General features: G+C 33.2%; 1 protein-coding gene and 1 non-coding gene across 2 annotated transcripts; one reads left to right on the top strand and one right to left on the bottom strand.

The window, feature by feature from the left end:
• Nucleotides 1-5,204: 5,204 nt before the first annotated feature.
• On the top strand, nucleotides 5,205-6,912 carry LOC112763849 (probable indole-3-pyruvate monooxygenase YUCCA11; the record flags this gene model as incomplete). The annotated part of the gene is made up of 4 exons (XM_072222027.1): nucleotides 5,205-5,480; nucleotides 5,820-6,053; nucleotides 6,313-6,438; nucleotides 6,721-6,912. Coding segments are annotated over 4 exons (828 nt in total), but the record flags the coding sequence as incomplete, so codon positions are not given.
• Nucleotides 6,913-11,536: 4,624 nt separating this feature from the next.
• On the bottom strand, nucleotides 11,537-11,640 carry LOC112768412 (small nucleolar RNA R71). Its single transcript, XR_003185845.1, has one exon. It is a non-coding gene; the product is annotated as a small nucleolar RNA R71 (small nucleolar RNA).
• Between the last annotated feature and the right edge of the window lie 956 nt (nucleotides 11,641-12,596).

Below are 12,596 nucleotides of genomic sequence, written 5' to 3'. Positions count from 1 at the left end.
AATTCACCTCTAAAAAATTGAGAATGAAAAGCATTCTCTAATTGTGCCCAAGTTAAAATCAAATTAGGCATGAGGTTAGAAAACTAAGTAAATGCATTCTTTGTTAAAGAAGAAGGAAAAAATTTCATCTTCAAGTTCTCATCATTTGCTAAATTTCCCAATTCAATAATAGATCGAACAATATGCTCAGTAGTCGATTCACCAACTTCACCCACAAACTTTGTTATTATTTCAGGGTTTTTCACACCTCTTGGTACCTCTGCCGCTTGCACAATAGCAGAAAAAATAGAAACAAAGTATGGTCGATTCATGAAACCCACATTGAATCCGACTCTATTAAGCACATCCTCAACAATTCTAGTAACTTGGTATCTCTCACCACGTTGATTAGCTCGCATTTGAGCCAAAACGTCATCCGTGTTTTGATCTCGTCGAACCACTCGAAGAATATCTTCTTCAAAATGCATATCACTATCCCTATTGCTAGGCATTTTCATCAGATCCTCTCGGTTCATTTGCATATTTTATTGATCACCTTCATCATAATCAATAATTCGAGCAATCCGCTCAACTTGTCTAGCAAGACGCTCAAATTTTTACTCATGATCAGCCATCATTGGGTTCAATATAGTTGTCATTTGCTGGGTCAATAAATTGACCAAATCATGATAACTTTCATCGATATGCTGTCGAAAAGCAGCCATCGAACCAGGACCATTCGATGTGGAAGCCACTTGATAATCACGAGAAAACTCAATATGTAATGAAAAAAATGAATTGCTAATTGACATAATTCCAAATCTAATTGGAGGAACATAACCACCCATTGGTGAATTATAACCTGGAGGTAGGCCATAAGGAGGCCAACCAACGGTTACTGAAGGTTGTGCTTGCGTCAAAGCAATTTGTGGGCGTGAATTTCACCAGTTATTCCCAACTGGAGGATTAGTAACTGTTGCATTCTCCACTAATGTACCACTTTTAGAACGTGACGTCATCTCCACTGACGTTTGTGCAACTATAACAACATTATTATTTGCAGATTATTTAGTATTAGAAATTTCGTCTATCATACGTATAATTCTACCACTTCTAAGTTGCATACACTAGATCATGACAAAATTTTTTTGACACACTTAACTTTTAAAACTATCCCACTGAGTGCGCCAATTTGTTTTACAGATTTTAGCAAATTTGGGTGGTTTGATATCTAGGATCTGAGAGCGAAACCTACTCCTCTTGTGAGTACCAGTTCTTGAAATTGCATAAAAGATTCTTTTAAATCAGCTAAAATAACAAAGAAAAATCTGAAAAAAAAGGATAACTTTGGAAATAAAACAACTGGAAAGGAAAGAAATAGCATTTAATTTAAAGAAAGCAATAAACTGCCTTCAATAAAATCGAAGGACTTTGAAATCAAATACAAAGTACGAAAACTCTAAAAGGAATAAAAAGAACAACTTTGTTGAAAAGATAAATTTGTAAGAAGATAAAGATTACAAGAAATTAAAATAAATGTAAAAGACATGAAAGGAACCCTAGAGAAAAGGAAGCTCTTAACAAACTCAGAAATTCGGTGGGAATATAAGAGTGTGAGAATGTTTTTTGAAATGAGATTTCAATCCTTATTCTTTTCAATCTTCATATATTTATAGGACTTTTCGACTAATCAAATTCAAATATATTTCACACGTGTATTAATCTTTAAGTAACTATTTTCACGCTTTGTATGCTGTGAATAACTGTCATCAATTATCTTCACTCAATAATCTTCTTCGATAAGATTTGTCGATCAACCTTATCTCTCTCCTCGATACATCTCCTTCGACGAGTACTATGTCCTTCGAAAAGTACTTGTCGGGCCTTGACTTTGATATCTCAAAATTTATTTTATTTTTGACCAACGGGTAGTTTTAATTATAACATTTTACTGTTTTCTTTTTAACTTACTGCCTCATCGATCTTCATTTAATTAGTAAAAAATAAATTAGTTATTAATGTTACCTAATTTTTCTAAATGAATACTTGTTTGTTTGTAACAAGTAACAACATAGGAGTAGTATTAAAAATGGACAATTATTTGGGATAGAAGAACCGAATATTGACTCTTAACTTATAAGAAATCTATTGAATATTTTATACATTTTAAAATTCATATATATGAAAATTAGAAACCATTGAAAATTTTTAATCTAAAATAATATTTTATACAAAAAGATATAGAAAGTAAATATTCTTTTTGAATTCCCAAATAATTAAAGGATGATGTTAGTTTGAACACATTAATTTATATTCTGCTCAATTCATTGAATTGAGTTTTAATTTTGAATAAGACTATAGGTTATTTCTGTAACAAAACTCTATTTCATTCATGAATAAAGAACAATTGAATATTACATAAATTAACAAAACCATATGAAATAAAATATGACGAGTCTCAAATCAATGTATACAAAAATGAATCAGCGTCTTATTATTACTCCTTCAAGAATTCATCATAGTATTCTCAACTGGAAATCAGCGTCTTATTATTCCTCCTTCAAGAATTCATCATAGTATTCTCAAAGTTTCCAGTTTATCTGGAAATGAACGTGTTAAGTGTCCTCAGTTTAATAATTAAAAAAAATTATAAAGTAGGAAAAAAAAAAGAAACATTTTCCTTTAAGATGAACGGCAATAATTTTTTTAAGAGTAAATAACCATCTTTTACCACAAAAGATTCGAATATTGACAAAACTAACTATAAAAAAATAAAATTAAAGTTGTATCCATAAAAAATGAATTATGTTCGACAAAAATAACTAATTATTAATTTTTTATTATTTCTATTAAAAAAATTAATCAAAATACCCATGCATAATACCCATATTTCTTCTATTATCTTTAACTTTTCAAATTCTTCAACTCAACTCTCTGTTTAACAGCAAAATCACAAAGAGAGTGAGACAAAAGAGATAAACTAAATACAACTATGCTAACAACTATTGATTTTTTTCTTGCAATCTTCTTCAATAGTTTGCCACCAAAAGACTGCTTCGCACACAAACATGGGAATCACGGAAAATAAAGCAAGAAGAAACAATCAAATAAGGGGTAAACAAAACAAAAGTTCAATAAAAATCTATAAACTCAAATAATAACATTTTTTTTGTTCAATTTAGAGAATTTATATAGAAAATGAAATGAGTGATAGCTCTTATTCAATTTCTCTAACAACTATAATAACCTTTTAATTTCTCTGACAACGGATCCACTGCTGCAACAAGAATACGCCGGGAATATACTGGAGTTAGGGTTAGAGCATCTTTCTTCCAACGCCGCCTCCGGCAGAACCGCCTCAATGACGGAAGCAACGCTTCTGCTCCTTCTCCCGAGCTTAACGATTGCTGAAGACAACAACGTTGATAATTTTTGCTCTCCGTTATTACTCCTGGCTTTGTTTATCTTCCTTCAGTAGTTTATCTCCTTTTGTCTCATTCTGTCTCGGTTTATTGATGAGTTGTATTGACTGTGATGTTGACAGTGATGGTGGTGGTGATGGTGGTATTCAAAATTTGAGAAAAAATGTAGTGATTTTGTTGGTAACAGAGACTTGAGTTGAAAAATTTAAAAAGTTGAAGATAATGGAAGAGAATGGGATAATTTGGGCATTGTAATTAAATTTTTAATAGAAATAATAAAAAATTAATAATTAATTATTTTTGTCGAACATAATTCATTTTTTATGGGTATAACTTTAATTTTATTCTTTTATGGTTAATTTTGTTAGCGTTTAAATCTTTTGTAATAAGAAATTATTATTTATTTATTTTTAAATAAATTTAAATATTTTTATAAATATTAAATAGAGTAAATTAAAATACATACATTAAAAAATGATATTGACATTCTCAAATTTTATATTAATTATCACTCCTCTTTAGTCAGTCCAAGGAACAATCAACGCTTTTCCATCCTTTAGCAAGTATGAAGGAGGGGAAAAAAGGTGTTTGAGAGGGAATAAACAAATAGCTAAGTGTTTCAGATAGAAATAGGGGTGTCAAAATTCTCCGAAACGCAGGGATCCCTTTGGGGACTGCTCTGAATGGGAACCTGAAGGTGGAGATTTTTTTCGTGGAGATGGGGATGGGGACTAAAATCCCCCCGAGACACGCACGGGGACCCGAGCGGGGATCCCCACCTCGCCCCCGATAATTCCCCAAATTCTTGAGTTTATTTAAATACCCTGAATTTATTCCCAATATAAAGAATTTTTAGGGATTTCACCTATTGAAAACCCTAACCCTACCTTATTTAATGTCTTCCATTCTCTCCTACTACTCCACTTAGCGCCGTTTCGAAGCCCCAACTCTCCAGAAAAGTTCAAAACTCCCAATCCCCCATAGTTGTGTCGACAGTCACAGCCATAGCAGCATACCCTTTCGCCAGTCGCTACCGGCCACTCTTCTTGTTCAGTGCTTATCCCCTTATGGGCTATGATTTGTTATGTTGTATTTCTTGACTTATAATCTTGGATAAGATATGTTTGTAATAATGTTTTGTAGTTTTTTTTTTATTTTTTACTATAATTTTCATATAAATGTTCAACATAAAGAGATGGGGAATGTGGACCCGCGAATAACACAGAAAACGCGGGAAATGGGGATCAATTTTGGGGGGGCAAAAACAGGGAGCAGGGAGGTATCCCCGCCCCCGCCCCCACCCCGCCCCATTAACATCCCTAGATAGAAATGTTGCATGGTAAAGTAAAAAAACTAATTTTTTATTAATAATAACTATAACATGTATAACCTTAAAACACATGTTAATTAAATCATCTTCTTAAATGATATATTACTCCTATTGTATAATATGTTATGTATAAAAATTAAAAAATATTATATATATATATATATTTTTTAAATATAATGTTTCATATATTTTAAATATATATTTTATATTTTAGTTTTAATTTGATAACTGATTTTTAATTTTAGACGGTAAGAATAAATTTGGCTTGAAAATTACTTGACTAACCAATTAGACTATCTTCAAAACATATGCATTGCCCCATAATTACAACAAAACAAACAAAAAACTATAAAAAGATCATCACAATTCATGCACGTTTTCAATAATAACAGAACTTTATAAAACTATAAAAACACCAAGACTAAATTGATTATTCACTAGTCACCGAAAAAAAAATTGATTATTAACTATAACAATCAAGCATGCAGATTATTGAAGTACCTGTTGTGATTGTAGGTGCAGGACCAGCTGGAATAGCAACCGCAGGGTGCCTCAACAAACTCAGAATCTCTAACATTGTTCTTGAAAGAGATGATTGCCCTGTTTCTCTTTGGAGGAAAAGAGCCTATGATCGTTTGAAACTACACTTAGGAAAAGACTTTTGTAGCCTTCCACATTATCCTTTTCCTTCTGACTTTCCCAATTTTGTCCCTAGGGTTGATTTCTTGCGCTACATTGACTCTTACATCGCGCATTTCAACATTTGAAATTAGAGTGTTAATAAATCAACTTAAAATATATATGAGCTATTTAATTATGTGAATAGAAAGTTTATCTAGCCAGCACTTAATTAGTAAAAAAAAGTGAATAATTTTATATAATTAGATATAATCTCACACTATTAAAAACAATAATGATAACTAATTAATTGCTACAAATCACAAAATTGGCTGGCCCTAACATTTCTCTTATGTAAATTCTTGTGCTTGCAATCAAATTGCATGCATTGCATCTGTTCTAATATATGAACCCTATAGAGTTCAAAATAACCAACAAAATTTAATAGTGGGTGTATGCTGTTCATTCAGGTGCATTATTTTACTAAGGAAATGGTGTATGCGGGTATGTTGATGCTGAAACACTTCATGGTGGATAAAGTGGACAAGATGATGGTTCTTATGAGCAAATTGAAGTATGGGAATATGTTTAAGTATGGTTTGACGAGGCCAAAGGAGGGACCTTTTGCACTCAAAATAAAAGGTGGTACTACTCCTACCATTGATGTTGGTTGTATAGAAAAGATTAAGAAGGGAAAAGTGAAGGTAATAAATACATATATACTTGTTTAATGCTAGATAATCAATTTTTTAAGATCAGTCGATTTTTTAAAATTATTTTATTTATCTAAAATTTTAGATTTTAAATTATAAATCTAAACATTAAAGTCGGTTAATGTTGTTTAAGTAAAAGTTAATTTTTTATACTTTTTTAGTTAATTAATTATAATTTGTAAATTGATTTCTTAATTAACAATGGGTTCTATCCGATCAATTAGTTATCCTTGTCTTAAATTAAATTTAGGTTTATCCTGGTATTTCAAGTATCAAGGAAGGAAAGGTAGTTAAATTTGTTGATGGACAACATGCTCATTTCGATGCAATCATCTTTGCTACTGGATACAAAACCAATGTGCTGAAGTGGCTTAAGGTGCGTATATTTATATTTTTATTTTGGAAATAATATCGTATTTCCTAAAGAAACAAATCTATTCAATGGATAGTGGGTATAGTAGTCTCAAATTCAATTTTAAATTATAAAAATATTTTATAACAAAAAAGAATAAACAAAACCAACTAGAACTTGTCTTATTTAATATAGATTAATAATAAATTTTGACTTTTTTTTGGTCTTTGTAGTGTTACCGTTTAGATTAATGTACTTAATAAATATGTTTGTGTAATTAATTGTGTTACATTTTTGGCCGTTCAGGATTACAAGAATCTATTCAATGAGAATGGAATGCCAAAACCAAGTTACCCAAATCATTGGAAAGGAGAACATGGAATTTACAGTGCTGGATTTTCGAAAAGAGGATTAGAAGGCATCTCATTTGATGCGAAGAAAATAGCAAATGATATCAACTTCACTTTGACTTCAAGGGTCAATCAAATTACATCTTAGTGCTATTTTACTGTGATACATGCAATTAAGCTGATCGATTTATTGAAATAAGATGAAAACTTTTGCAGTCGATTTTACGTAAAGTTAATAGCTGAGAACAATTAAATGACTTAATTGATTTAACTAAATTTTAGTTAACTTAATTGATTTAACTAAATTTTTATCTAACAGCTCTCAATTATCAATTTTACGTAAAGTTGACTGCACTTGAATTTTCACCTTAAAATAATTGTATGGCTGACCCAACATGAGTCATATGGAGAGGTTTATATAACGATAAAGGTTAAAGTTGTATTAGTGTAGCTTGTTTACTCTCATTCATTGTGGTGTATAAATACCTCACATCGTCCTTTTATTAATAGCAATGTATAATCACATTTTCTATATTAATATCAAATACAATTCACTCTCTTTTCTCTTTGTATCATTCTTTCTTTGTCTTTCTTAGCACACAAGAAACTGGGCATTACTAAGCTCAGTTCATGATTCTTCATTACTTTTTCGATTAAGTTCACATGGTATCAAAGCCTTTTAATCATCCATGGCTATCACACTTCCTTTTATCAGTTTCAAAAATTATTTGGCTCCAATCTTAAATAAACTCGATGACAAAAACTTTGTAACTTAGCAACAACATGCTTTATATGCTATCAAAGGTCAGAACCTTGAAGATCATATACAAGAAAATAAAATACTTCCCCAATTCGATTCTAATGCAGCCAAAGCAAGCTACCCTACTAATACAACTTAGCCTTTATCCTTATAGCTATATCTCTCAATACAAACTGACAAAGCAATAAAATTCTTGTCACACATTTTTAAGTATATTTTTACAGTAAAATAGTATTAATTATAGACTTTTAATTTCTGCTTTCATACATACCAACAACAAAGTGTGATTGAGAGAAAATACAGGCACATTATTGTTAAAATGGATTTTACTCATTTTTCCATAGCCAAACTTCCTAAAATCTTTTAGGAAGATGCTTTTTTAACAGCTGCCTATTTGATAAATCGTCATCCTTCTAAGAGTTTTATTCCGGCCCGGCCCACTAGCGAGTCAGGTCCGGGTGCAGACTTTCTAGTCAAGGTAGTTGGTGATGCACCCGAGAATACGAGTACATGGTGGAAGCTTCATGTTGACGGAGCCTCCAACCAAGCGTTCGGAGGGGCAGGGATAATTGATGAGCGGATATTTTATACACTTTTTGGCGTTATTTTTATATAGTTTTCATTATGTTTTGTTTAAGTTTTATTATATTTTTATAGGTTTTAGTGCAAAATTCATATTTTTGGATTCTACTTTGAGTTTGTGTGTTTTATGGTGATTTCAGGTATTTTCTGGCTGAAATTGAGGAGCTTGAGCAAAAGTCTGATTCAGAGACAGAGAAAGGACTGCAGATGCTGTCAGGATCTGACCTCCGTGCACTCGAGGAGCTTTTCTGGAGCTACGGAAGTCCAAACAGCGCACTCTCAATGGCTATGGAAAGCTAACATCCAGGGATTTCTAGAAATATATAATAATCCATACTTTACTTTGGAAATGAAGGCCCAAAACTAGCGTTCAACGCCAGCCACTACCCTATTCTTGGTGTTCAACGCCCACAAGGGAGCAGCTGGCGTCCGATGCCCAAAAGGGAGTCCCAAGCCAGCGTTCAACGCCCCTAAGGGGTACTAGCTCATGGATTTCACTAAAGCTCAGCCCGAACACTCACCAAGTGGGCCCCAGAAGTGGATTTTCACACGATCAACTTTGTTTATCTTATTTCTGTAATTCTTAGTTAGCATATTAGTATATATAGGAGGAGATCACCCTAACTCCCCCCCATTCAAATACTTCACTACTTTTGTACAGTATGAGTCACTAACTTCCTAAGGTTAAGGTTAGGAGCTCTTCTGAGTTTCATGGATCAATAATATTACTGTTTTAGTTCAATATGTCTGATTCTATTCTCTTATGCATTCTCGTTCTTCATCTCATGAATTGAGGGTGACCAATGACAATCACCCTTGTTCTACATGGGTTCCGTGCGAGTCCTGACCCGGATAGCATTGAACCAAAGCTAGATATTGCATTGCGGATTCCAATAGAGTACATGGGCAACTTTGGATATGTGACATGAAATTCCGTTGATCGTGGGTAAGTAAGGTCTTTGTGGCGTTAAGGCTAGAGTCAGAGAAGCAGGACTTTCTGATCCGGAAGATCTTCCTTGTCTGTGGCACCTTGAGTAGGATCGTGAAGGGGAGTGGATTGCTTAGAGCTTCATCTTCTACTATAGTGAGAGACCTAGAGGTGGCTTGATGAGAGGACATGAGTCACTTCAACATAGTAGATTGCTACAGTGGAGGAGGTTAACTTGATGAGAGGACATGAGTTAATCACTTACGGCTGCCATTGAATGAATCAGAAAGTTATTGAAGTAGACAGTAAGAAAAGTTAATCCGGAAAGACAAAGCATCGTCGAAGCCTCAACCGTTCTTATACCATTGATTTCACACCTATCTAGTATCGTTTTATTTATTTATTCTATTTTATGCGTTTTTCGTGACAAACTATAATTTCAATCCGCCTAACTAAGATATGCAAGGTAACCACTGCTTGCTAAAACCAAAAATCTCCGTGGGATCGACCCTCACTCACCTGAGTAATTACTTGGACGACCCGGTATACTTGCCAGTCTATCTGTACGAAACCTGCGGAGCCAGTTTTGTGCACCAAGTTTTTGGCGCCGTTGTCGGGGATTGTTCGAATTTGACAAACAATCGGTTTATCTTGTTGCTTAGATTAGGTCATTTTTACTATTTTATTTGAGTCTTTTGTTTTCTTTTCAAAAATTTTTCAAAACCTTTTCTTTTCTTTATTAATCTTTATCTTTTGTTTGAGTCTTTTGTTCTTGTTCTTGTTAAAGTTTCGAACTTTCTTGTTTCTTTTTCCAAAAATTTTCAAAAAATAGTTTCTTTTGTTTGAGTCTAATGTTAATTCTTAAGTTTGGTGTCCTTTGTGTGTTCTTTGTTTTCTCAAAATTTTTGAATTAGTCTCAGTGTTCTTTCTTGGTATTCAAGTTGTTCTTGTTTCTTTTCTTGTTTTGATGTTAAAAGTTTTAAGTTTGGTGTCTTTCGGTGTTTGTTCTTTCAATTTTCGAAAATTAGTGTCTCTTGATCTAAAAATTTTAAGTTTGGTGTCTTTTGGTTGTTTTTCTCTCTCTTCATTAATTCAAAAAATCAAAAAAATATCTTTTCTATCTTTAATCAAATTTTCGAAAATTCCAAAAAGATTTTCAAATTTTAATTTCAAATCACTATCTTATCTTATCCTATCTTAAAGTCAAATTTTAAATTTTAATTCTTATCTTTTTATATCTTTTTCAAATCTTCACGTTATCTTTTTATCTTTCTTTAAATTTCAAAAAATCTTATCTTATCTTATTTCAAATTCAAATTTTAAAACTCAAATTCAAAATTCAAATTTCAAATTTAAATCTTTTTCAAAAATCAAATTTCAAATCTTATCTTTTTTCAAATCTTTTTCAAATCTTCACCATATCTTATCTTTTCAAACTTATTTTCAAATCTTTATCTTATCTTGCTTCAATTTCAAAATTCAAAATCAAATCTTTTCAAATTCTTATCTTATCTTTTCTAATTTTAAATTTTAATTTCAATTCTTTTTCTAATCTTCTATCTTATCTTAATTTCAAATCTTTCTTAATTAGTTACTTGTTTTCTCTTTCTTCTTTTTCAAAACTTCCTAATTCCTCTCTCTTCTATTTTCAAAAACTTCTCACTGCTCTCTCTCTTCTTTTTCGAAAACTACCTTCTAACTTTTCAAATATTTTTAGTTAATTAGCTTTTAATTTCCTATTCAATTAATAAATAAAATAAAAACAAAAAATATTTTAATTCTAGTTTCTCTTTTCACTTCTAAATTTTTGAATTCTTTACCTCCTTTTATTCGAACTCTTCATCTCATTCTTCTATCCTCATTCTTCTTTCTTCTTCACATCTCATAGGGAGTTCTCTATTCTTTGACATAGAGCCCCCATTTTTTTTCTTTCTTGTCTTCTTTTTCTTGTTTATGAGTAGGAACAGAGAAAAAGAACCTCTCTTTGATCCTGATCCTGAACCTAAAAGGACCTTAAGGAAGCGTTTACAACAAGTTAAAGCACAACATTCTGGAAGAGACCTCATAGAACTTTTCGAACAAGAAACTGAAAATACAAGCATGGCAGCCAAACAGAACAATGGAGGAGATGCAAGGAAGGTTCTTGGTGACTTTACTACACCCACTTCTAACTTCTATGGAAGAAGTATCTCCATACCTGCAATTAGAGCAAATAACTTTGAGCTAAAGCCTCAGTTAGTCTCTCTAATGCAACAGAATTATAAATTCCATGGACTTCCACTGGAAGATCCACATCAGTTCTTATCTGAATTCTTGCAAATCTGTGACACTATTAAGACCAATGGAGTGGATCCTGAGGTCTACAGACTGATGCTTTTCCCCTTTGCTGTCAGAGACAGAGCTAGGCTGTGGTTGGATTCTCAACCTAAAGAAAGCCTAGACTCTTGGGAAAAGTTGGTCAATGCTTTCTTGGCCAAGTTTTTTCCACCTCAAAAGATGACCAAGCTCAGGGTGGAAGTTCAAACTTTCAGACAAAAAGAGAGTGAATCCCTCTATGAAGCTTAGGAAAGATACAAGTAACTGATCAGGAGATGTCCTCCTGACATGCTCTCATAATGGACTATCCTAGGTATCTTCTATGATGGTCTATCTGAGATGTCCAAGATGTCAAAGATGTCATTGGACCATTCTGCAGGTGGATCACTCCACTTGAAGAAAACACCTAAAGAGGCACAAGAACTCATTGAAATGGTTGCAAATAACCAATTCATGTACACTTCTGAGAGAAACCCTGTGAACAATGGGGTAGCTCAGAAGAAAAGAGTCCTGAAAGTTGACACTCTGAATGTCATATTGGCTCAGAACAAGATCTTGACCCAACAGGTCAATATGATCTCTCAGCACTTGACTGGAATGCAAGCTGCAGCTAGCAGCACTCAAGACACCTCCTATGATGGAGATGCCTATGATCCAGATCAACCCATGCTGGAAGCGGTGAATTACATGGTAGAACCCTATGCAAAACACTTACAACTCCTCTTGGAAGAATCATCCTAACCTTTCATGGAAGGATTAACAGAAGCCTCAGCAAGGCTTCAACAATAATCAAGGTGGAAGAACCCAAAATAGGTTTATCAACAGACCACCATTCCCATCTTCTCAGCAACAGATGGAAACTTCTAAAAGCAGAGCATTTCTAACTTAGCAACCACAGTCTCTGAACTCTCTAAGACCACTCACAGTTTCATAACAGAAACTAGGTCCTCTATCAGAAATCTGGAGGTACAAGTTGGTCAACTGAGCAAGAGAATTTCTGAGACCCCTCCTAACACTCTTCCTAGTAACACTGAAGTAAATCCAAGAGAAGAGTGCAAGGCCATCACAGTGAACACTGAGGCCAAATCTGAGGGGGATTCTCTGGCGTTGAACGCCAGTAAGGAGGTCCTTATTGGGCATGCAATGCCCAATACAGTACCCTCACTAGCATTGAACGCCAGTAAAGGGATACAAGCTGGGCATTCAACGCCCAAAGAAACACAAGTCCTAGCATTAAATGCCACAA

Source organism: Arachis hypogaea, chromosome 17 (genome assembly GCF_003086295.3).
Source record: "Arachis hypogaea cultivar Tifrunner chromosome 17, arahy.Tifrunner.gnm2.J5K5, whole genome shotgun sequence".
NCBI lineage: Eukaryota > Viridiplantae > Streptophyta > Magnoliopsida > Fabales > Fabaceae > Arachis > Arachis hypogaea.
The sequence above is the reverse complement of the archived record's forward strand: the minus strand, read 5'-3'. Positions and strand labels throughout refer to the sequence as shown.